We start from the raw sequence: 24,643 nt of genomic DNA on the forward strand, positions 1-24,643 counted from the left end.
CCTCTTCGGCTGAGCAGTGCAGGATCAGTGCTATAGTTCATCAAGAATTTTGGCAGCCTCCAGATGAGAAGATTAACACAGAAGTGTTTTCACATCACAGCAACACTTTCAGAGCCCTGTCAAAGTCAGAGCCAGGTTATGTCAGATGCTGGCCAACGTGAATCCTACTTTAACAAAATTGTTCTCTATCCTCACTATGAGTAGATGATTGGCCTGAATGCTTCAAGTTGTGAAGATTAGGCTTGTGTTGGAAGAGAGAGAAAATATTGTTTCACTTTAAGGGGAGGGAAACTTAGACTCAAATTCCTTACTGGCTTCAAGGCTGTCTGTCATCAAGTGGGCAACTTGAGAGAGATGTTAATTTATGGCTCTTGTTTTACTAAATAATTTTATTTCTTTGGCAGTGTAGGTTTTTGTTGGTGTTGTTGAACTTAGGAAATATTTTTCATTTAGTGGACAAAAATAATAGAATTTCAGAGGATGTGGATTCTGAAAACATTTTACAGCATAGATTACTTTGCAGTTGCAGTTAAGTACAGCTGCTATTTGGCATAATCCTTTCTTTATTTGTCTCTCTATCTCTTCTTTTTTTTTTTCCATTTCTCTCCTTCACCCCCACCCCCCTCCCCTGCCTCACTGAACCATTTCATTTGCAAATATTTCATTTTTGTTTGTAAAATAACTTTGGTCCAGCCCAGGCAATCTATCATTGTTTAAAAAATTACACAGTGCAAAGAACGTCTTATTGAGATGTATAGTGTTTATAAGTATGGTCTCAGATTGATAAATCATGTCTTGTGCTGTTGAAAAACCAAGAAATGAATCGCTTTGCTATGACCTTGGGGTCTGAGATCAGTCAGTTTGTCTATTAGATTTTTCCATGTTCTTCTCACTTCATTTATTCCTTCTTTTCTAAAACACCAAGGAACAGTAGCTGTATAGCAAGCCACCAGAGCTTTATATCATCAGACATTTTATAAAATCAGGATATCAAAATGTTTGATAAAATCTATTTTTATACTGTTTTTAAATAATGTGAATGTCATGTCTAGCTAATGTGTGCTGCCCATTCATTCTAATTATAGAGTCAACTTCGCATCTATGAGGACTGAGTGAGAGAAATAAAATATTAGGGGTGTTTTCTTCAATCTGTCTGAGAATTATAGAGATGCAGATGGATGGGAGGGGAATGGTGGCTGAGATGTTACAACTCTTCCAGCTCTCCTGTTATTTGTGGCAGTCTGATTTTTGGCACTTCTCATTAAAATGCAGCCCCCTGCCAAAGTCAGTCAGAAACTTGAATTGCACTGTTGCTCATTGTCAATCTAGCCACTGATTAGGGATCAGATTCCCAGTAAGCAAAAGAGTAAAAAATATTTTCAGTGTTAATTGAGAGGATGCAAACCTTTGATATTTCTGCCTCTCTGCTTCTTACATTTTTTGGTTGTTATTTTATAATTTAATGACAAGATTTACTCTGAAGAGGAATATTAATATTGGTACTCTTAGACACTTAAAAGGTTTATCTGCTTGGACTTTGAAATCTTTCTTGTATCATTATATTCTGTTTATTCCTAAAAGATACATTTGATTCCAATTCATTTTCTTCATGTCAAGCTACAGTGCCAAATATTCAGTGCAGAAGTTATAGGATTACATTGTGATATTTGACCTGAAGATAACGAAAAGAGACAAATGCTAATCTTTCCAATATTTTGTAAAGCCCATTTGCTCATGTGAATCCATCAGATTACCTTAAAGGGAAAACCAGGTCAGTTAAGTAAGCATTTGCATTTTTTCCTCTATATATTATTCGTGTCTTGGTAGATTTTTTGCACTTGAATACTTATTCTTCATCGTAGAATGAGGATGTTCTAATTAGCCTCCCCCCAGCTATTTTTATGTCTCTTTAATAGAAGTTTTATACTTTCTAAATTTGACTGTGTTGAACAGCATTGCAGTCTGCTTAAATTCTTTCATTTATCTGGGAGGCATCTCAGATGAGGTGTCCAAACCTGGTGAATTCAACAACAATTTCAACTGGTTTTTTTTTGCCCTCTGTAAGTGATAGTGTTTTCAGATCTAGAAAATCCTTTAATGGGGAGCTGAATCTGCCAAATAAAGAAAACAAATTAATTTACTACTCAAATCTACTTTCAGGAAACCAAGCATGGGTTTTGCTATTTGTAAAATGTATGAAAAACATTTAATTAAGAATGTAATTCAGTAGTATTTGTGTGTGTTTGAGAAGGACAAAAAGACAATTACTAGATCTCAGGGGAGTTGACTCACCAGCTGTTCTTAATACAATGATCTTTCCTTTACTTTTGCTTTCTCACTAATTTTATTAGCTCCCTACTATGACTCACATCTTCAGCTTATTAATTATTGTTTCTTTTAGAAATTACTAATAATTCATTTCTGAAACTAAGTATTTCAGTCTTGAATGCATGATTTCTGACATCTCAGTATGGGAACAAACTTTTCTCCCTTCATAAATTTATTTTATTCTTTTTAGTTGGAGGATGGTGCTCTTGCTGGAAGTTGGAAATTCTCTTATGAGTGGGACTCAACTATCCTGAGTTGCTTTGCCTTTTATTTATATTCTTTCTTCACTCTTAGTTTGGGAGATTTTAGACCAGGCTTCTCAGGGCCCCCTCCAACCTGGCCTTTAATACTCCTGAGTTCTGGCTCCAACCTTTCCTTTCTTCTCTCTTGCACTAGTTTGAAAGCAAATCAGTAAGAGACTCCACGTCAGATCTACAATTTAATAGGAAAATTAAAATAAATGCAAAAAAAAAAAGGCTTAACTTGACAGAGTGAGGATACAACCTGACACCCTGTGGGTGAGGGTGTTGGTAGCAGTTCCATTAAATGGTGGCTGCAGTCCTCCTGCAGTGACAGGTGTGGCTTTGTTGAAGCAGTGATCCTATAGAAAGGCCTGGTCCTCCTTGGAATGTCAAGTGGTGGTTCTGTAGCGCTCATCCTGTGGGAATCCAATAGATAAGGCTGCTTGTGCAGCTCCAATTCTCAGATTATATTCAGTTAGGAATGCTTGGCTCCTCCCCCTGGGCAGAGCATCTCCCAATGGGATGGTGTAATTTTAAGAGTCGTGCAGTGAGACTTTGATGGCCCATTAACAGAAGATATCCCCTGGAGATATCAGGGATGAGTCATAGAAGAGATAAAGAACACTGCCCCACCTGGTTTTAACAGGTGGTCATAGAATACAAACTTTTGGTTACATCTTACATTGTAACCGAAGACTACTCTCCATCCCACCCTCAGGAGATGTGCCATAAATGCCCTAATCTTGACAATCTGTTGGTTCTGCTGACAAAATATGATTGAGTTTCATGTGATACATACAAATGATTCAAGGATTGCAACTTGCTTATGAGCCCTAATTTGGCTCTGTCTGTGATAGGGGGTCACTGAATCCACAAAATATTTCCAACCAGAGTAAGAAGTAAAACTGTGATTTTTAACTGTGTTACCAGCTTGAGGTAAAAATGGGGAAAGAGTCAGAATGGAATTGGATGGTAACCCAAACTAAAATCGAAATAATTGGTTTCTTTCTTTTTTTGTTAACTTCAATTACATTGGACTGGATTTTTGGATTTGATAATGTGGATTATCCTGTAGTCTTGTGGTGAAGATGTTTCTTTGGCCCTGTAATTTTTGAGATTTTCAACATAGTAGCTACCATATACAACTAACTGAGGATGCAGATTCGGTCCTTCTGTTCTTGTTTTCCTTATTCTTGGCTGTTGAATGCAAATTCCTCCTGCCTCACCTGAGTGTCCCCTGCCCCATGGGTGCATGAGGTCCTACTCCACAGCAGTGCTGTGTCACAAGAGAGAGGGAATGGAGAGCACAGCTGGAGAGCACAGTGTGCTGTGCAGCCTGAGTCTGGAGGGATCCAGATGTATGCAGAAAACACTGCACATCCCCTGCTTTGTCTTTGACAGATGCACCTTGTGTCTGAGCAGTGCTCTGAACTCACCAGAGCAAGATATGTGGGCAGCAGAGGGTCTGGGAAGATGACTCACTGCATGGATTCACCTGGATGATCACAGGGAGCAAAGGCTCCAGCAGCAGGGATAACAAAAGGGCTGCAGATTTCATCGGGCCCTGTTCCTCTTCCTTTCCTCTGAGACAGGCAGAAGCAACCACTGTGTGTGCCTGCTGCTTTCCAGAGGCTGCATGTTTTCCTAAGGCATTTAGTTAGGGATGCTGTTACAGTCTATGATGTTCAGGGATGTGTATGTGACACACATCCAATACATATTATCAGATATTTTTATTTATTTTTCCTTTTCCCATGTGCGGTTACTTGCTTTTTTCCCCCTACCCCATTTTTTTTGGGTGCTTATGTCACTGTTGAGTCCTGTGGTGAAATTCTACACCATGGGAGAGATGACCTCGGGTGCTGTATCTTTGTCATTGGCAGCTGCTTTCTAAACCCCAGTTTAGCATTTGAATTGGTTCAGCTGTCTTCAGGTCTTTTTAACTCCTACTTCCACTCTTCCACTTTATTATCTTTCTGTTTTGTGTAAAAAAAAAAAAAAAAAAAGAAAAAAAAAAAAAAAAGAAAAGTGATGTTCTGTTTAGAAATTGACGGCAGTGAAGACCTACCTGTGGCAGGCTTTAAACTGATATGCCAGTCAATATGAGTAAATTAGAAAAGAGAGTGATCTAATCTATAGTGTCTGTAAAGATTTCAAAGATGTACCTTGATCATTAATTAAGACAATAGGATCTCTTATAAAACTGCAGTTGAGAAGACTAATAATTCACTATTGAATGAAGCAAGGCAAGGTCACTTGTATAATTGCCTGTTCTAACATTTATATTCCTTGTATAAAATACTCCTACTCACATAAAAGTCATGCTGAAGGCTGTGGAAATATTCAGGATGAGGCAATGCAGTTTTCATACCTAAAGTTTTGTGCACACTAAAGAAACACAGTAGCTGTCTTTTTCTATGTATTTTTTTGATTTTAATCGACTGAATTATTATTTCATACAGAGTTAACTTATAGCACACACCTGGCATGGGTGTTGGAGAATAGTGAGTGGGAAAATGGCAGAATAAAAATGAGTGCTATAGATGCATGGTTAGATACAGTATTGCTGTGCCGGGTTTTATCTGTGAATATGTGAGTTGAAATTAATAGTGCTACCTCTGCTCTTTTCCCCCTTGTTGGCTGGTATAGAATCTGATTCTAACTTCTTTTATGTCTCAAAAATGTAATAAGGATACTGCCAAGACATTAGTCAGAAATCAGGAAGGTAGTCTGTGACCATGTTCACAGGGGTCTCAGGTTGAGGGAAGAGATGAGGATCAGACTCCATGTTTCAGAAGGCTTGATTTATTATTTTATTATACATATTATATTAAAACTATACCAAAAGAATAGAAGAAAGGATTTCCTCAGAAGGCTAGCTAAGAATAGAATAAGAAGGGCTTATTGATAACAAAGGCTTGTGTCTCAGACAGAGAGTCTGAGCCAGCTGACTGTGATTGGCCATTAATTACAAACATCTAAGACGGGCCAATCACAGATCCACCTGTTACATTCCACAGCAGCAGAAAACCATTGTTTACATTTTGTTCTTGAGGCCTCTCAGCTTCTCAGGAGGAAAAATCCTAAGGAACTGATTTTACATAAAAGATGTCTGTGACACAGTAGTCAGCTACCTGAAAAATCAAATCTATGCCGCAAACATAGGTGGAGGATGGAAGGAAAAAGATAAATTGCAAGGGCAGAGAGTGTAATACCATACTGCTGTATCCCAGGACACAGGGGCAGTAGTGGTTCTGTTCTGTGTGTACTGTTGGGAGGGAGGATGGTAAAGCAGGGTGGGAATGCATGCTGCCTGAGGGATTGTCCTCCTCCTCTAAGGCAGATCTACATTAAGGCAATACCTCAGAAGCCATTGCTTTGATATGTTTGTTTCTGTTTATGTAGACTCTGTGGCTTAAGATAAAAGAACCAACTTGAAATGAAAATGACTGGATTAATTCCTTCACAATCCTGGAGATGACTGATACTTTTTGAAGATTATTTGTTAGAACTATTTGATAGTTCTAAAAATGCACCATTGGGGCAGGATCCTGGGAGGATGGGAGAGGTTCCTGCAAAGCCACCAGAAGAATGGACATGTGAATGCCTGGGCTGCTGTGATGCCTGTTCTTATCTCTTTTTTTTTTATCCAGGGCCAGTGGAGAAAGGGGGTCTGGACTAATCTCTTCTGAGGGGATGATGATTGAGCAGACTGGTCAAGGGGAAAGTGTCCCTGTCCATGGCAGAGGGTGGAACTAGATGGTGTTTAAGGTCCCTTTCAACCAAACTTATTGCATGATTTCAATCTTTTGATTTTTACAAGTGACTGTTTTCCTTAGTTCATAGGTGACAATGGAAGGTATGGGTGAGGTTCTGCTTGCAGTGTACACAAAAGGGGCAAACATCTACATGGAGGTGCACACTTAGGATACAAGCCCTCAAACAGGCTTTCCTCTGCCAAGCCTGTGGCACCTCTTCTGAGGAAGCAAAGTCCAGGGAGCTCAGGTGGAGCTCCCTGCCCTCCCTCCTGGTCTGGAGTGGAGAAGGCGTGTCCTGGGTGCCAAGACTGTGGCTTGGCTGCTGCAGAGGGTCCTGCAGCCACTCTGTTTCATGGAGCTTTGGTGTCTCCAAGGTGTGAGGATGTGACAAGCCTGTGTGCTGGCCCTGTCTGTCCCCACAGTGGCTGTCTGTCCCCACAGTGGCTATTCAGTGTGTGGTGTACGGTGTTGCGCCCCTGCACAACATATTGCTCCTTTCTAGCCCTCGTGGCTCATTTTGTTTGCCAATGTGATAACCTGCTGAGTGTAAGGTTTGTTTTTTTTCCTGTTGCTGGTTTTACTTTTTTGTTTTTTTTAAAACCACTTCTGTTTGTTTATGTGAATCATGGTTACTATGAATCAGCTCTCCTAAGGAAGTAAAAGAAATATTTATCCACAGTCTCTCTGGGAAGCTGGAAAAATCGTAATCTGCTTTACCAGCAGGGTAATGTAACACAAAACATTGTAACCTTCGAAGTTTCCATTGCCCTGGATTTTCCTTCATTTTTACCAGCTGAAACACATGCAAAACTGTTCTAACATCTATTTCTGTTTCACTGAGGGACATAGCAGTACCTGTAGAGAAGGGTGACAGTTTCCTCTTCATGGGGAACCTGGGTTGCTCAGCAAAATATTCATGGTGGGAATAAAAATCCCTTGCGAGACTGATGCTCTGCTGCAGAACAGAGTGTATTTTACTGGAGAGATGATGGGTTTCTCAGGGCTGAGCAGCTCTTCTCTTGGCCACAGTAAAGGTTCCATTAGACATTTTCATTCTCTTTTGATGGTTCATAAGCAGGGGGCCTGGCTGAAATTACTGTAGAATGGGCAAGAGTGTATTAGGGGTAGATAGAAAAATGAGTAAATTCACTAGGGTGACAAGTACAACTGAGGTGGTTCAGGGCAGTCACTGAAGCTGCACCTCACATCTCCTGTCCTGGGTCCTAGGGGTGTTGCACTTCGTGAAAGCAAGTGTGTTTTATAGAATTTCTAGTGTGGGTGCTGCTCTGTGTTGTAGGTAAACCTCTCCCAGATTTTCTCCTTCCCACTTTAAACTGGAACCTGGCTTTGTCTGATGTTTGAGCTCTTATTTGTGTGTACCAACGGCATTAGCTCTTGTGGAGGTGACTCAGAGCACTCACCCTAATGTTTTGGTCTGAGATTTAAATCTGCGTTTCAAATGGCCCTGAAATCTTGCTGTAAGCCCCAGTCAAAACCCTTAAATTCCTTATGAAATTACAAATTAGCCTTTTCTCATGGGTACTGTCAGTGCTGGTTTATAGCCTGGGTATAGAAAAAGAGGTCTCACAGCCTTTTATCCTGGTATTTGTGTAAGCAAGTGACCCCCACTACCTATGGTTATTTATATAGGGCAGCAACAGCTACTTTAATTCATAGTGCAATGTTGTGATCTGTATGTGGTACATCCTCTCCTGGAGCCAGAAGGGGATGACCCTCTTCTGCCACTTTTTATTTCATTTTCTCTTTAATGCTGAGCCTCAAAAATGAGAAAGAGCAGAGTGCTAGGGCAGTGTTAGGTAAGCAGGGTGTTATACCAGCACATGTAGCAGCATCTTGCTTGCCATTAACAGTAAATCTTTTACTGGAGTATACCAGTAGGCTGATGCTGGCTAGCCCCATCTGACAGAGATGGTGAGATGACTGTCAGAGAAAGTAAGACAGCATTTTTTACTGGGATAAGATACAAAATCGGAGAATAAAATACAAACACAGCAATGGGCAACAAAAATTGCAAGGGCCATATGATCTTTATTGTAGTCATGCACATCAGATTGGAGTTTTATAATGCACAAAGAGTCATTAACACATGCCATGCCACCATGAGTAGTTGGCATGGTCACAATTCCAATAGCAATGGTATTACACACACAAGAAAAGGAATATGTTCCACTTACTTCAGCCAGCACAATGACTTACTCTGACACAGTCTTTTTGTATGAGACATTAAATGGGGTTCTCTTATCTGATTGTTCTTCTTTAATAGGTAGTGAGATTGCTGGCTTGTATTTAAGATATGTAATAGTCATATAAAAATGAGACAATTTGGCTTTGTATATCTTTCCCATAGATGAGTACATAATTTCCTGTGTCACAGCAGAATTTCCGTCGGGGAGAATTGATCTTTACCTAGTGAATGCTAAGATTGTTATTCCCCTGCACACTCCTTCACAGCATGGTGGCTGTTTTCTGTGAGTGCTTTTGGGTGTGCAGATGTTCTGGGAGCAGGTTCTGGTCACTTACATATTGATATTTGGCTGTGAATATCTTGGAATTTTAAACACAAAGTGACAGTGATATTTTATTTATGGAATGACTATTGTTAACTAAGTGACCATTAGGGTTTTTAGTCATTTAAATTACAGTACAGCTTATATCCATGAAATGTAAATGAAGAGGATTTATATAAGATTATTAATGCTCCAGGGGTGCTGTGAAGTGAATAATCTGAATTTCACAAGTAGCAGTGCTGTGGTTTATTATGTCAATCCTCATTCACTTGTAGCACTTGCTGTTGAACAAGTGCTGTTATTTCCATCTTCACCCTGACGTTATGTTTTGTTTATTGTCAAAAAATGGACTATATAATAACAGTATTTAATTTTTTGAATTATGATGGAACGGAAAATCCCTTAGAAGAACAGTTTTGATACCATCATTTGGAAAGGTCTAAGAGCAATTTAGAGACCTCCTCCAGAGATAATGAGAATGGATAATGAATAGGAGCACTCTGATATGGCAAGGGGTTTAACTTCTGTGTGGGGGTGTTTTGAAGGAAAGAACATTTACATTCATCTAGCACTGTAAAGGAATAACAGGCAGTTCTAGTTTATCATATTTGTTTATTACAGGAAAAAAAACAGTTGCTAAGCAAAACCAGGAATGTAGAAGAGCATGAAATTAATTTTCCTTGGACAAAACTCCCATTAGAGGATAAGCTGCTTGTGAGTCTAAGGAAGAAATATTTCAATGGATGTGAAAAAAAGCAGCAATGCTTTAAGATTCTTGCTTGGTGATTGTAAAAGTCATGAGGAGAGGCTTTTTCTTACTTGCAGACTATCCCAGACATGAACAGATCCAAGCTTTAGGCCACCTCAGCTTGGTGTTAAGTGTTGACAGAGCCGCTATGCTGTACTGGAATGACCCTGGAGTGCAGTGAATTACATATTTTCTCTGCTTTTAAGAATATAATATTGCCCACAGAGGCCCAAAAGCTGCCATTTGCTTTGGTTACTGAAAAAATGTCTTGCAAGCACTATTGCTAAACTAACACATACATTTGTCTTTGTTCCCCAGAGCTGGTGTTTTTTAATGGGGTTCTGCAAGAAAAGTGAAGACAGAATTTTTATCAGGATCTGTTGCAATGTATAGAAAAAGGGGTAATGATTTTAAACCAAAGGAGAATAAGTTTAGATTAGCTAGGTGGAAGAAGGGGTTTACAATTGTAAAGCAGTGGAATGGGTTGCCTGGGGCAGTGGTGGATGCCCCATCCTGGGAACATTCAGGGCCAGACTGGGTGGGGTTCTGAGCTGTCTGATCCAGTGGAAGGTGTCTGTGCTCTTCCCAGGGAAGTAGGACTATATAACATTTAATGGTCCCTTTCAACCCAAATCCTTCTATGATTATCTAGGTTTACTTTCAAATGCAGAAGTCAGGGAGGCTGGTGCTGGATAGGCTGCTGTGGAGTGCCAGAATGTTGGGATTTTTGATGGCCAGTACATGGTCCTTTTAAGCTGATGTTATGGTCAGGATAAGAGATAATGTGGTAAATTCTGTATGAACCCTCATTATCACTTTCATTTTAAGATTTTAACATGGAAGAGTAGGGCATTTTTGCAGAGGGTACACTGAACAACGTGCAATTGCAAAGGTGAGTCAGCCTTAAAATCCTGAGTCTCATTGATTATACTGTCCAAGATAATTGAAATAGGCTACTAAGTCTGGCCTTTCATGTCACTATCAACTGCAGGGAACTTGATTTGCAGCAGAGTTTCAGGGTTAACTCTCTAAGGTTATGTTTAAGGTTATGTTTAAGATTTCTCAGTTTGAACACAGAAAAAGGAAACCTCAGCCTTACTAGCCATGTCGAAAATTGTGCATATTTTGATTCATGATATCACTTCATCAAAAAAGACAAGGATAAGCTTTTCTCCTATGCCTGTGATTGTAGTTTCAGCATTATGAAGTTTTAGTGAGAGAGGATTTCAGCTTACTGTTTCCCTACTCAAAGCACAGAAAGTAATAAAATAGAAAAAGTTGATATTCCCATTTGAACTCCATTCAAGTGCTTCCAGTTACTGTATGTTGCAAAGGCATATTCAAGCTCACATTTGAAGTTTTCTGGATTTCTGTTCTGTCAGAACTCTACAGAGTTATTTCAGTGGCTGTATAGGCTGTCTTACATCTGTAGGTGCTCTGCTGGGCTGTCCTTTAACAAAACCAGAATTTCCCTGTTTTCTGCAGAGAAAACAATTTATCTGCCAGATAGCCACCTTCATGGCAGTGCAGTATTGTTAAGACATCTCCTTTTAATTTCATTTACACCTTTTTGTATCTTTAAAAATGCTAATGCTTTAAGGCACCTGCATTTACCCTTTTTCTTGTTTTGAATTTCTTCAGAAGAAGAGCCTGTCTTGGTAAATGATATTTCAGTTTCCATGGTGCTCCTTATTACAAATAGCTGCTCTTTTCATCACCAAATGGTGCAATTTTCATTTATGCTGAAATATCAATGGTAACATACAGCAGCAAATTGTTCCTTTATGATCCTTGGCATTGTGGAAACTCTTCTGCTCAAAATTAAATGTCAAGGAATTTAGCAAGTATGAAAAATCTGGCTCCTTTTATGCACATACACACAGATATGTGTGCTCTTCCCTCTATGCTCTGTGCATCTAAGCATTTACCTTCCTTTATTCCTGTAAGGAGTCATTAATATGCTACCAGTGATGCTTCCCCAAAAGTCTAGCTTTTAGAGGGGTTAAAGGGATAGCATTGCTTCCTGTACCTTCCACTGGAACTGAGTGAGGAGTTTGGTATTCAGGCTGCTTGTTGCCAGCTTGTGAGTGTGAGAAGATCATTTTGGGAATGATAGCAGCCTTGCCTGCTCCCTTGCATTCCTCAAAATGTTGCTCTGTCATTTGCCCTGGCCCAAATTACAAACCTGTATAGTTGGTGTAGGCAATAGAAATACTCACAGATCGAGGCAGGACTCTGCTTCCACCCCAGCCCCGCTCCCTGCAAACACTGAGGTACTTGTGGCAGTGTGGGGAGGGTACTGTGACAGGCAGCACTGTTTGTAGTGGGATTCCTTTCACAGCCACTGTGATCTCTTTCCCCGGCCATGATATTGTTATGCAGGAGATGATGGGTTAGATTTCTCAGCTACGGTGGCCTGATCGGCACACTTCCCAGATCAGGTTCCCTTGTTTATAATTCTAAATATCCCTAACTCCCCCACTGCCAACTGCTGCCAGTGGTCCATCTTTCCTAAGAAAAGTGATCCTGTGTGGAGAAAGTAGACACTGTTCATAAATCAGGTGCTCAGGGAATTAATAATTTCAAATTCCCAGGAGAGCCCACTGTGTCACAGACATCTTTTATGAAAAATCCTTTCCTTAGGATTTTTCCTCCTGAGAAGCTGAGAGGCCTCAGGAACAAAATATAAACAATGATTATCTGCTGCTGTGGAATGCAACAGGTGGATCTGTGATTGGCCCATCTTAGATGTTTGTAATTAATGGCCAATCACAGTCAGCTGGCTCAGACTCTCTGTCTGAGACACAAGCCTTTGTTATCAATAAGCCCTTCTTATTCTATTCTTAGCTAGCCTTCTGAGGAAATCCTTTCTTCTATTCTTTTGGTATAGTTTTGATGTAATATATATCATAAAATAATAAATCAAGCCTTCTGAAACATGGAGTCAGATCCTCATCTCTTCCCTCAACCTGAGACCCCTGTGAACACCATCACACCGCTGTAATAAATTGAACTACTTATGATACACAATCACTTCACTTCTTCCCTTTTGCATTTATTTAAGTCTGGCAATGAGATATGTGATGATATGGAGTAGTAAGAGGAAGTTAGACCCACTAGACCCACTAAATAAAGCAGCTTGGAGGAAGTGCTTTGGATTGTGCCTCTGCCCCTTCCCCCTTCATTTCCATGTAGCTGGGTGCAAGCAGATGTTTATTTTTTACAGACCTGTGTCAGGTTTGTTGTTATGGCTTCCTTGCCTCCAAGCAAGCACCATGATTTACTAGTGCTTCTCACCATGATCTACACTACTGGCAGTACTGGGAGCACTTCCACAAATAGACCTCAGGAGAAAATAAAATGCTGAAACTTTCTTTGAGAGAGCAGAGGTGCTCCTTTCATCTTCTGGCTGGGAGAGAGCAGGGCAATAAAGGTAAAATCTGAGGTTTTGTCTCTCTGGTGGAAAAGGTCACAAACTTCCTTGAGGACATTAAGGTTCCCCACAAATGAAATTAAAGGAGGGTGATGTTAAATGATGAAGTAAGATAGAAACATAGAAGTCATTCATCAAACCCAGGAGTGGCAGTATATTTTTATTTGAATCCTCTGAATTTGGACTCTGCTGCTTTTTAAATGGCAAGCTTTTGTGAGAGTGGCAGACAACCTTTTAACTAGGTCAAACCTAAACCTCACTTTTATTGCAATACACTAGATAAATAACCATTGTCTTCTGGCCATCTTCATTACCATTTCAGGTTCTGAAATGCAAAATGCAGATCCTTTGCTAGAGATCCTGCATTTTCCAGGCACCTGGCTGTTCTCTGGTTAAGCCTCCCAGACTCCTAACAATAAGCACACTTGAGTTCCTAGGGTAGGCCTAGTTCCCTGCAGGTATGACTGTAGCAGTAGGAAGGAAAAGCAAGCTTCTTAGGACTTTCAGGTTGTCAGGAGGGATGTAATAATGCCATTTGTAATAACCAAATGTGCCTTTTATTTTGCACTGTAACTTGGAGTCAAGTTACTTCTCAAAGTAAAAGCCACATTTGGTTATTCACATGTCTTTTGGAAACAGTTGTAAACTTAGTACAATTAGTTTGCAACATGAAGATGTTGAACACTGGCACTTGATGTACTTATGGAAATAGAGTTGACTGAGAAATCACAGGAGGTGGTTGCTATTTTGTTTCAAGTCTGTATTCCATTTCTTCTTTTAAAGAAATTTTAAAAATTAGTCCCCATAGTAGCTCTGTGTGCTGCCTCTTATGCTTAATTTCTGGCTCCTAGGAGCATTCATATGCCTGCTATACAAGAAAAGGCTAAGCAGAGACAGAGGGACTAATATTTAGTGCTGTAATCTCAAAAGTCTTTTGTGTATTTAGCTGTAATCTTTGACATTTGCTGTGTTGGCATAATTTTCTTTGGAAATGCCAGTAGTGCTATGCATTCCATGCAAAACGATTCAGGATCCTGCTTGACCATGAAGAGTGTCTCTGGCTGGTAGTCCAAGTTTCAGAGTTCATTCTGCTCTTCCAAGAAAGATATTTCATAAAAGGAATTGACTTGACAGGGTGGGGCTTGATATAAATGAGCGCTGTGGTCAGATATCTGGTTTGGCAACCTGAGTGTACACAAAGACATCATAGCCAACTTTAAACATCTATTAAAATAAAGCAAATCCCCTTGTGAGCATAACAACTATTCTCAGTTTCTCAAGGGCTGTGGACAGATTTGCCTCTTGAGACTTGAGTTGGGAGAGTTTGCCTGAAAGGAGATATTTTATGGAAGAGTGTTACCCTGTGCAATTAATACCTAAGTCTTAAGGCAGTATTTATGCTGATCAGTTTTTGAGGAAAACCTGTTGGAAAAAGTGCTGAAAACATCTGAGAAGTTAATAAAATTTCCTGCCTTTTGCAGCACACTGAATACACAGCATGACCCTTTAAAGTCAGTTGGTCATGGAAGACCCTATTTACAAACTGTAAGCAATTATAATCTGAACCAGTGAAGCCAAACGCTGAGAAGACAATAAGTAATTAGCACAGCAGAAGCTCTTTTCTTCTCTTGCTAGGTGGTAGAAGGCAAGAAGGCTTTGAAATGCAGACTGTAGCCTGATTCTTCACTCTTTTATCCCAGTGTCATGCTGCTGTGTCTCTGAAGTAAGAGATATGGAACCAAAGCATGGAAATGAATATGGGGAGCCCTTTAAAACTTCACTCCAGCAGTAGCTTCCATGGAGCATGTCGTGGTGTAGATGAGAGTGCATATTAATGACTGGGCTTTCCTTTCTTTCATTCCTCCTCTCAAAATCAAAAAAAGATCACAGGATGACAAAGAGCAGTTATATAATTGAATATTGTCTAAGCTGCAAGCCCACAGACTGCAAGTTCTTCTGATCTGGAACATAAGGATGGAACATATTGGAAGATAGTGAAGAGATGATTTGCTGATGGGAATCTTCAATAAACAAAATAATAGCTTGTCACTGAAGTCAGCAGTTGCTGAGACACTGGTTAGCATGTAGAAATATGTGGATCTGAGAGGTGCTGTGATGATGCCCATCCCTTCTGTCTCTCTATTCCTGGCTTTGATTCAGTCCTGGGAGGTGACCTCCTTTGAAGTTTAACATCTTCCTTTTCTCCTAGCAGATGGATGAGATTGTGGATTTTTCACCTGTTGACATGGTGAGGATGATTTGATCCCTTCAGTGTAAAGTTTTGTCTTATAGGCTGCTTTTTACATGAAAAACTTGTCAGGGATAAGTGAGTTTATATCAAAATGTGATGCTTGCTGTCCAGGATTTAGGATCGTCACAGCTCATGAAATGACCACCTAGGAATGGTGAGAGACATAGTTTGGACTCTGGAACACAGTGTGCTTACTAAGGCAAGCCTGTATGTCTTCTAGTCTTGCACTGAAGTCCTGGAAATATTAAATTTCTCTTGCCACTTTCTGTATTTGATTTTTTTTTTCCTCGGTGTCAGGTTATTTGGATAAATTTACTTTTGTGATAAATTTGCTCTTTTTCTGCCAAGTTTTGGTGCCATGGGCAGTGCAGTGGATGATTAGATTTTTTTTAAGAGTGCCAAAATCTGGAAAGAGTTCATTTGAAAAATTGCTTAGCAGATTGCAAATGGTGAATAAATTATTGCACAAGGGAACTTTTGAAACTCCTCTGGTGGTAAATTTTCAACTAAGGAATTACAGAATATACAGCATCATGCTCATGAAAACTAAGTAAATCCTTGCCCATAGATCGTGTGAGGGAATTAGGATTTCTTTCCTTCTTTGTTATTGTCATTCTAAATTTATATGCAAAATTATCTTCCACAATTTTCTTGCTATTGTGAAGATGTAATTTCATGTAACTTCATCAGTAATTAAGTTATTTATTTCAACCTTTTTATTTATGTTTCCTGGCTGGGTCCTGCTAGTGCAACTTTGTCCAGGACAGTTGACTATGATGAGTATTTGTAAAACCTGGCTTTGATATGGATGCAAAGAAGAGGTTTTGGTATGACCTCTAAGTGACAAAGAACGTGCCAGAAAGGTGCTTCACTGTTGTGAACTCAGCTTGGAGGGGTGTCTTTGACTGTGTGGTTGTCATTTCATAGGGAAAACAGCCCTCAGTGGACATGGCTCTTAGTGCTCTGTTTGCTATTATAAAAGTTGCCATTAACCAGGAATATGTGCTGTACATTTCTAGGAATGTTCCTCAGCTGATTTATTGACATGGTTTTTGTCACCCTGAGGTTCTTCCTCTGGCTTTCTCTCTTTTTCCTTTTATATTGTTTTTTTTCCCCTTTCTCTTGCTTGCTCTGCTTTCAGTTTTTTTCTTGCAAAAATATTTGTGGGAGTAGAGATGTACTAGAGCAGATTTTTAGAAGATCTATGATTCTGCAGCACTAAAGGTTAAATGCAAAGCCCAGTGGTTATCCTGATTAACTGAATCAAATGCTCTAGCTCTGGTGCCTTTTACAGGCTCTAGAGGAAGGAAATTTGCTTCCAAGCAATATACAGCATTGCTTGGCAACCATTTCAGCCCTGTATAGCACAGGATGGGCTAGCTGTATTCCCAACCCTGAACATCTGTGTGATGGTAGGCTCCTTGGTGGCTCTTTTTCTGGGAATCACAAGGTAAATGCACTCTTTGTTCAAGTGTGATTCTTCATTACAGTTACTCTGTATATAGGGCAGAAGGGGAAGATTTAGCTTTGAATAGCAGCTAGGGATGGGTAAGTCTTAAAAGGTATGAAGATTCAATTCAATTTTAGTCAACATTCAGCTATATAGAAGTTATCCTAATTGTCTCTCACCCACTTTTTAAAAGACTGTTTAATTATAGGGTCAACATTGTCCTGATTCAGACTTCCTCAGATTCCCTTTGATACTGATTTTCTTCAAAGATTTGGGAGAAGACATGAGTATTGCAAAAAGACTTTCCTGGCAGCAGCTTCCTCTTCTAAATAATTATTGAATTTTCTCTCTGTAGTCCAAAAATCTCAGCTAGCTGTGAGGCAGCTGTGTATTTGTTTTACATCAGAAAGATGGCTTATCAGTATTGTGGGCACTCTGTGTTGTGCGTGATTCATAGAATGCAGAAGTGAAAAGGTAGAAACTGCATCAGTAGAGGCAGTTTAATGGAGACTAGAACCTAGGTATGATTTTTCTTATTTAGAAACAAGATTTGGAAGTCTGGATAATATCTAAAATATTCCAAGAAAACTGGTACAGTGATCCTCTAAGGAAAGGAGGTAGTCTTTATTGCTAATGGCATTATAGCTTTTATTCTAGCATGGAGACTGTAGTTCACAGCAGAGAATCTGATAATGGGATTCTGTTGCAAATTGGGAGCTGTCTCTTAAACTGGATGGATAGAAAAGACACAATTTAAGCTCTCACTCAGTGGTTTTGCATATGGTTCCTGCCTGTCTGCCCGTGTTTTCAGGTGTTTTGAGGACCAACACGAATCTGAATGGAGGTGTCAGTGAGAAGTGAACCATACTGCATCGCTTATCCCTGAAATCTTGAAACTGGCCTTTTATTTCTCTCTGAATCTGTCACTGGAAGCAGTGGGTAATAAGCAGCACTTGGAAGGGCTGTGCAGGGATACCACAGCCCTCTGAAAGCTCACTCCTGCCAGGAGACAAAAGTTGGTGCAGCCTGAGCACTCTTTCCTCCAGGAACAGGGACTTGGGAACTTAAAAGTCACAGCATCCCTTGTGCTGCTCCAGGCACTGGGTTATGATTTGCAGGCTTTTTAATGAATAGTGCTTCCTGACTAGTTCTGGCTTGTTCAGGGATTTTATTCTTCTGAGTGTGTTTCTTTGTTGGTATACTATCCAAGGGCGTTAGCACCTTTCAGCTTAACAAAGCAGGACTTGCAGTGCTCAGATAATGGTCACGTTTTGTGAAAAACGCCAATCACTTGTTTTTAAAATTTTAAAAGTTTAAGAGTAATAAAATGATTATAAAAACAGTAATATAATTAGAGTAATAAAAATTTGGACAAGTTGGATTAGGACAATATGAGACAATAGAAACAAAGACTTATGGACATCCAGATACCTTTTTCTGGGCAAAATAAGCCTGAAAAAGGACACAATTTAACAGAGGATTAACTCTTAAAAACAACAGCCTGTTGCATATTCATACATCTCATACATGATGCATAAATCCCATTCAAACAAAGAATTCTGTCTGGTCAGTGCCAAATTCTTCCTCTCAATCCTAACGGTGTCTTCAGGGCTGAGTGAGGCAGGAAGAAGTTCGTTTCTTCTGGTAAGGGAGCAATAAATTCTCTTTCTCTAAAGATTTAGATGTCCTGTGGCTGCTATCTCAGTGTGAGTCCTTTCTTTAGAAAAAAAGTATCCTACATAGCATAGTTTCTATTTTAACATTATGTTTTAACCTAAAACTATATTTAACACGCTACTTAAGAAAATTAATACAGCATCACTTTCTAAGATAACACATATAATATTCATTTTAATATCTGCAAAAAGCCAATCATAAAATATGCATTCTTCGCACATTTGGAAGCATGATTCTTTGCAGCCCCACCCCTGCCCTGCCACCTCCCCCCTGTTTTGAATTGCCATTTTGTTTTATCACAAGTTAAACTGGGATTTGAATTAGATGTGTATATAAGGTGTTTAGTAAGAGTTAGGACAAAGATAATCTATTAAGTTTAGCACTATGCTTTCAGTCATTTAAATGGTATTTGTGAAAAAAAGTCCAAATTTGCTATATTTGGCTGAAAACACTCTTTTTAAGGTTGGAGTCAGGGCTGATTTTTCCAAAAGCTTGGTGGTTGAAGCATTCATCTGCGATGCAGAAAATATAGATAAAATACCTGCTCTGAGAGGCTTTAAATCCATGTATCCCTACCTTGAATCAGATGCTAAGAGGATTGAATTCAATTTATACACCCAGGTCAGGTAAGAAGCTTAACCCAACTGACTGCAATATATCTAGCAACTTACAGACCCCATTTTGCCTTATATTATCTATCTGACTTACAAACCTCATTTTGGCGTGAATTATCATCACACAGAGCTGCAGTTATTTCTTGTGTCCATAACAGTGGGTTTTCCAGCAATACAGCACCTATATTCTAGGCTCATTGCTCTAGTCCTTGCTGTCATCTTCTCCATCAACAAACACATCCTACAAGATGACTGGCTTTCCTTCTAGTTTCTTCACCTGAGATGTGTGCATGAGGTAGCTGTGGCTTAATACAGTATCATGATGCCTACTCAGATTTGGTGTTACATTACCAGCACGATCCTCTTACCCACCTGTGTGTCTGGGTTAATGGGAGCATTTGACACCATGGTTTCTGACGTGGGCCAGATGTGCAACAATGATACTGCCCTGCTTTACTTATTTATAAATACATTTATTTATTCAGTCTCAGGTTAGAGCTTGTTTTCAGCTCTATACAGCCATAATGATGTGAAGGATCTATTTGAGAAATAAAGGGAAGAAGATCCTTAAATTCTTATCTGACTATGTTTCTTTGAAAAAATATCAGAAAAGAAAGGTCTTTGTGTTGGTTTTCAAAATACCTTTTCCTTTGAGGTGATTACAATAGTCCTTGAGAAATGTGCTTGTGATCTCCTTTGGAATACCAGAATTCCTAGTTCTGTCTTTCCTTTAGCCACCTGCTGGGGTGACCTTCTTTAAATATGGCAACCCCACCATCCCTCCAAAAGCAGCCTTAATATAGAAAGATGGAAGGAACCAGCCCTGAAAGAGGAGCTCTCAGCTCTCCTCAGAGGGACTGTACATACCAGCCTTGGAACTAAAGGATTGGTTTCAGATCTGAGTTTTTTCTTGGTGTGATGTAGATATCAATAATATTAGGTGGAAAGAGACTAGCTTAACACTTGAGGCACCCGGATTTTTCTCCTGACTCAAACATTTTCTTGCAGTGTGGCTTTGGACAGATTCACTGTGCCTCTGTTCCTCCTTTTAAAAATAGAAATAATTCCACTTTTCTGATGAGAAAGACATGCTATATAAAAGTTTGGTATTATTATTTTTTTTGTTTGTTGTTGTTCCATCTTTTAGTAGGATGGCAGGGGGGTTGTGCTTTTCAGTACCATTTGTGCTGTACTAAATTTACAAATTTGTATGGTTTCCCTTTCTGCGTCATATTCTGCTCTCATGTTCCCCTGAATAGTGAGAGAGATCACTGGGATGTGGTAAGGTGTGTAAAAGAAGAAATACACCCAGGAGGAAAGGGCAGAATTTTGCATGCTGGATATTTTGGTAGCCAGGGGAAGATGTCAAACACCTCCAGGTGTTTGGGTTCAGCTTTCAGGTCAATAATCTGAGTAGGCAACTTAAATGGGAAATGGGGGACCAATTAGAAGCATGAGGGCCACAAGCCTCTTGGTGTCCCCAAAGGTCTCCTCCCTCAAATAGTTTCTCACCTCTTCATTATAAACCTATTTCCTTTGTCCAGAGGGTTTTGTTTATTCCTTTTTTTTCCTGGTAGTTTCTAGTGATGATATTTTGGGATCTCTAAATGTGCATTCACCATCATTAGTGGCTTTTTCCCATGTTATTTGTTTCATGTTCAGGGATTAGCAACCAGATTGCAAAATAATGAGCTGCCTTGTGTATTTCAGAAATATACCCCTCGCAATATGCATTTCAATGATTATCGTCACAGTTGGCTATGTGTTAACAAACGTGGCTTATTTCACTACAATCAGTGCTGGGGAATTGCTGCTTTCAAAAGCTGTAGCAGTGGTAAGTTACAGAAGAAAAATACAAAGATATATTCCTGCTGCAGTTATGTTTGTTGATATTATTGTTTTCAGGGGGGAAAAAGATTGGGTGGACACATCCAGTCAGGTTTCAGTATGGCAGCACTTCTTAGCATCCCAGTGAAATTTGATTTTTGACTGATGAGTGGGATTGCAGTTCAGGTCATCAGTAGCATTTATAATGTAACATTGGACTGTATTTATTTACCTCTTATAACTAAGTCAATAGGATTTACATTTCATAGCCAAGTACATGATTGAAAAATTCAGAGCTAAATTCTAAACTCAGCTCTTGGGAAGCAGGAATTACAGATATTTATGGAAGAGAGAACTCTGAACTATCTTGAGTGGCAGAATACAGTAACTTTTTCTCTGCACAATGTGTGTCCTGAGTACTTGGGAAGGGGGCTGCTGTGAGTACTGGAGCTCATTTGGGAAGGAGTTGCAAGGCAAACTGGCTAGGAAACACTGCTTCGGTTGTCCTTGCTGAATTGTGGTGATGACACTGATTTTTATACTTCTGGTATCTGAGGCACAATGAGGAAATAAATAATTCAATTTCTTTTCCAGTAGTGATACTGCCTGTGGCTATTTCAATTGACATGAGTTTTGAAAAATGACCAAATTCTGTAGCTAATGGGAGATCTAGAAAGAAAACATTTTATAAACATGACAAAAATTATGCATGTTGCCTGTGTGCCCCAAACTCCAATTAAGGCTCTTCTGCTAGTCTAAATCACTAAAGCCTGAATGGATAGATGATACCACTGGGTAGTACCAACTGAGTGCAATGAAGGCTGTAGAAAAAGGGTATTAGGTGTGCAGATGAGACCTTGATCCATTCAGATCTTGATCTTCTTCTTTGGAGCCATAATGGTTTAAATTGACATGAGTCTGGGCCTGATTCCACCTCCTCATCGTGGCTTCAACTGGAGCCATGCCCTTCCACATGCCCTCAGGGATGGGGATAGGACAGCTCAGCTGTAGTAGCTGAACTCTCACAAAAGAAGGAACAAATGCACTGCACAATTTTCAGTGAGGGATGCAGAGAAGGGGAATAACTAACACCATGATAATTTGTTAATAGAGGAAAATAATTTTCCCATTTTATGAAAAATCATTGTACGTTTCTGTCTCTTTTCTAACAGACCTTTGCCGAACGACTGATGGGAAACTTCTCTTTAGCTGTACCCGTGTTTGTTGCTCTCTCCTGCTTTGGATCTATGAATGGTGGCGTTTTTGCAGTCTCCAGGTGAGCACTGCTGATGTTCCTGGGGGTCAGGGTTTGGGAGACACACTGAAAGTATGGAAGCAAGGGGAAGGGAGAGTAGGGTTTATTCCTTTAGCGGGATAAATGACTACACTGTTTACCAGGTGTAGGGCTTTTTCTCACTTTGTGTGGGATACTATTTTAAAAATCCTTTGAATGGTTTGGAAATGAATGTCTCTGAGGCTAGCCCTTAATCAATGGCTGCTTTTTTTCATGTAAAGAAGGAAAACTGGAGGGAAAGTATTAACTCCTTCCCAGTACCAGTCAAGGGACACCTTCAGAGATGGTTTTGCTTTCTGTGTGGAGGTTTCTCCTGCCAGTGCTTTCATTCAGAACACCTCAAACAAGACTGAGAAGTTCTGCTCTGCTCTGTGACTTTCATGAACCACTTTGAGTACTCACAGTAATGAGCACATTTAAAGTCTGTCCACATTTATTTCCCACCAGGATGTTCTTCGTTGCATCCCGTGAGGGTCACCTTCCAGAAATTCTCTCCATGATTCATGTCCGCAAGCACACTCCTCTGCCAGCTGTCATTGTTTTGGTAAATCATACAAACAAATGTTCCTGCACTAGAATTCATATTACAGGCTTGCTCTAGAGGATTCAAACAGAATTTGGGCACTGCTTGAGTCTCATTTATTAATGTGAACATGGGCTTTGAGCAGGGTGGAGGACAGGAGAAAGGAATGAGATTTGTGAGTTGTTCTTATTCTATCATCTCCTCCTTGCTTTCTTGTCTCTCACTGCAATCTAATTCACATCTTATTGCTCTGAATTTCTAAGGACCTGCTAGTAGTGAGCTAGTTGCCTTTCAGAGAAACAAATTCTAGTTAAACAAAAAAAAAAAAGGATTCAGTTTACTGAAAGCTGAATTAAACACCAGCATCTGGGAATACCCTAAGGGCTCATTATACTACCTTATAGTAAAAAATGCAAGCAGTTTTGCAACTAAGATAAAGGAGGAAGAACCCTCAGCTGTCCAGCATAGTGGTGATTAAAAAATGAGAGAACTTGTGCCTGTGAAATAATCTGTGGATTTTCTAAGGAAAACCACTGGTGCTTCAGTGGAAATCCTATTACAGACTTCTAAAATAAGCAGCAAAGGTAAATGTTGGCCATGTGTTAGCTTTGCAGACTAATTTTTATGGTAAAATGTTAGGACTGAATGTCAAAATGCCAACTTCAAAGTTCAGTTTTCATAGTGCCAGGAAGATTTTCACTTAACATGTAGTCTTCATAATCATGGGTATTCAGCCCCACTTTCGGGATCAATGACTGCAGTGTATCTGCATGGGCCTCTGCCATATTTAAGGACTCTCAGCCAAAGCAAAAGATGCACCGATGAGTCTATGCTACTAAGAGCAAATCCTTGTGGAATTTAAACTGGTTTTTGCCCTTGAAGCCTATAAGCTCATTGCTGAATTGTTGGATTTCATATGTGCACATATAACCATAGGCTTTGAAGTTTTGAAAATTAGGCAGTGTGATTATGGTGAAACGTTTTAATGAAATTAATTTTCTATAAACATTTAGTTTGCATTTTATTTCTTTTGGTGTAGTCATACCTTGTGGGTAAATAGCATTGACTGTTTTTTGTGGAATGAAATGCAAAAATGTATTAATATATTTTTTTTCCTGACAGACATTTTCTGCTATTGCATATGGTCCTGTTACACCAGTGCATTGATTTCCTTCGAAAAAGTCAGATTCTAGTATGAAGATCGCTTTCCTTCAAAGATTGCAATTTTTTAGCTCACCTTACTGCAAATAGAGCAGTGGCAAGATATATTCTACATCAGTAATTTTAGTATTTCCCTAATTTATTTCTCCTTCCAAGTTCTATACACTGTAAAAAAGGAAAGATCTTTTGAGGATAAACTGAGAAAATGAGCATGCATTTGAGGCTTGTTAAATTAAAAAAAACAAAACAAAACAAACCAACACCTTTTTTTTTAAATTAGGAAATGTGTTTATGTGTGTATGTTGCTAGAGAAATTTTCCAGCCTGACCATTCATGAGACTTCCTGGCAAGCACACGCCCAATGCCAGGTATGTCCCTGCTTGGACCAGAGCCCCTTCCCAGCAGTGACTCTGGTGACTCAATGGGTCACTGCTGGACTCCTGCACATCCCACTCACAGGCCAGGTTTCCCCACTGCTTTGAACCCACGTTTCCCATGACAGAATATCAGATGTCTCATTTCATAAAGCCACTTAGTCCTGGCAAAGGAACACAGAAACAGCTGAGCTGGTGCCCCTGAGGAAGGACCCCTGACAAAGGAATCTCATTGCCTTTTATAGCCCACATTTTCTCCACAAGTCTTGCTCTTCCTCCCAAATCTTTGGTTCCTGCTCCATCTCCATGTCCATCCACTTTGCTGTCTTCACTGGTCTTCATTTGCTTTGGTATCCAAAGGGTCAGCAATTCCCAGCTCCTGCTGTGTCACCCAGTATCTGTCCATCTGGCTGGAGTCACCAATCTTTCGTACTC

The 24,643-nt window shown here is 39.7% G+C and overlaps 1 protein-coding gene across 2 annotated transcripts in view; it reads left to right on the forward strand.

Annotated features, from left to right (window-relative positions):
• SLC7A11 (solute carrier family 7 member 11) overlaps positions 1-24,643 on the forward strand; it is a 66,168-nt gene that overhangs the window by 30,817 nt on the left and 10,708 nt on the right. For both annotated transcript variants that reach the window (XM_036382962.1, XM_036382961.1), the window contains 3 exons: positions 20,740-20,863; positions 22,029-22,132; positions 22,598-22,694. In XM_036382962.1, the coding sequence (XP_036238855.1) occupies positions 20,740-20,863; positions 22,029-22,132; positions 22,598-22,694 (325 nt within the window). The remainder of the gene's footprint in view (positions 1-20,739; positions 20,864-22,028; positions 22,133-22,597; positions 22,695-24,643) is intronic.

This window comes from Molothrus ater, chromosome 4 (assembly GCF_012460135.2).
Source record: "Molothrus ater isolate BHLD 08-10-18 breed brown headed cowbird chromosome 4, BPBGC_Mater_1.1, whole genome shotgun sequence".
Classification (NCBI taxonomy): Eukaryota; Metazoa; Chordata; class Aves; order Passeriformes; family Icteridae; genus Molothrus; species Molothrus ater.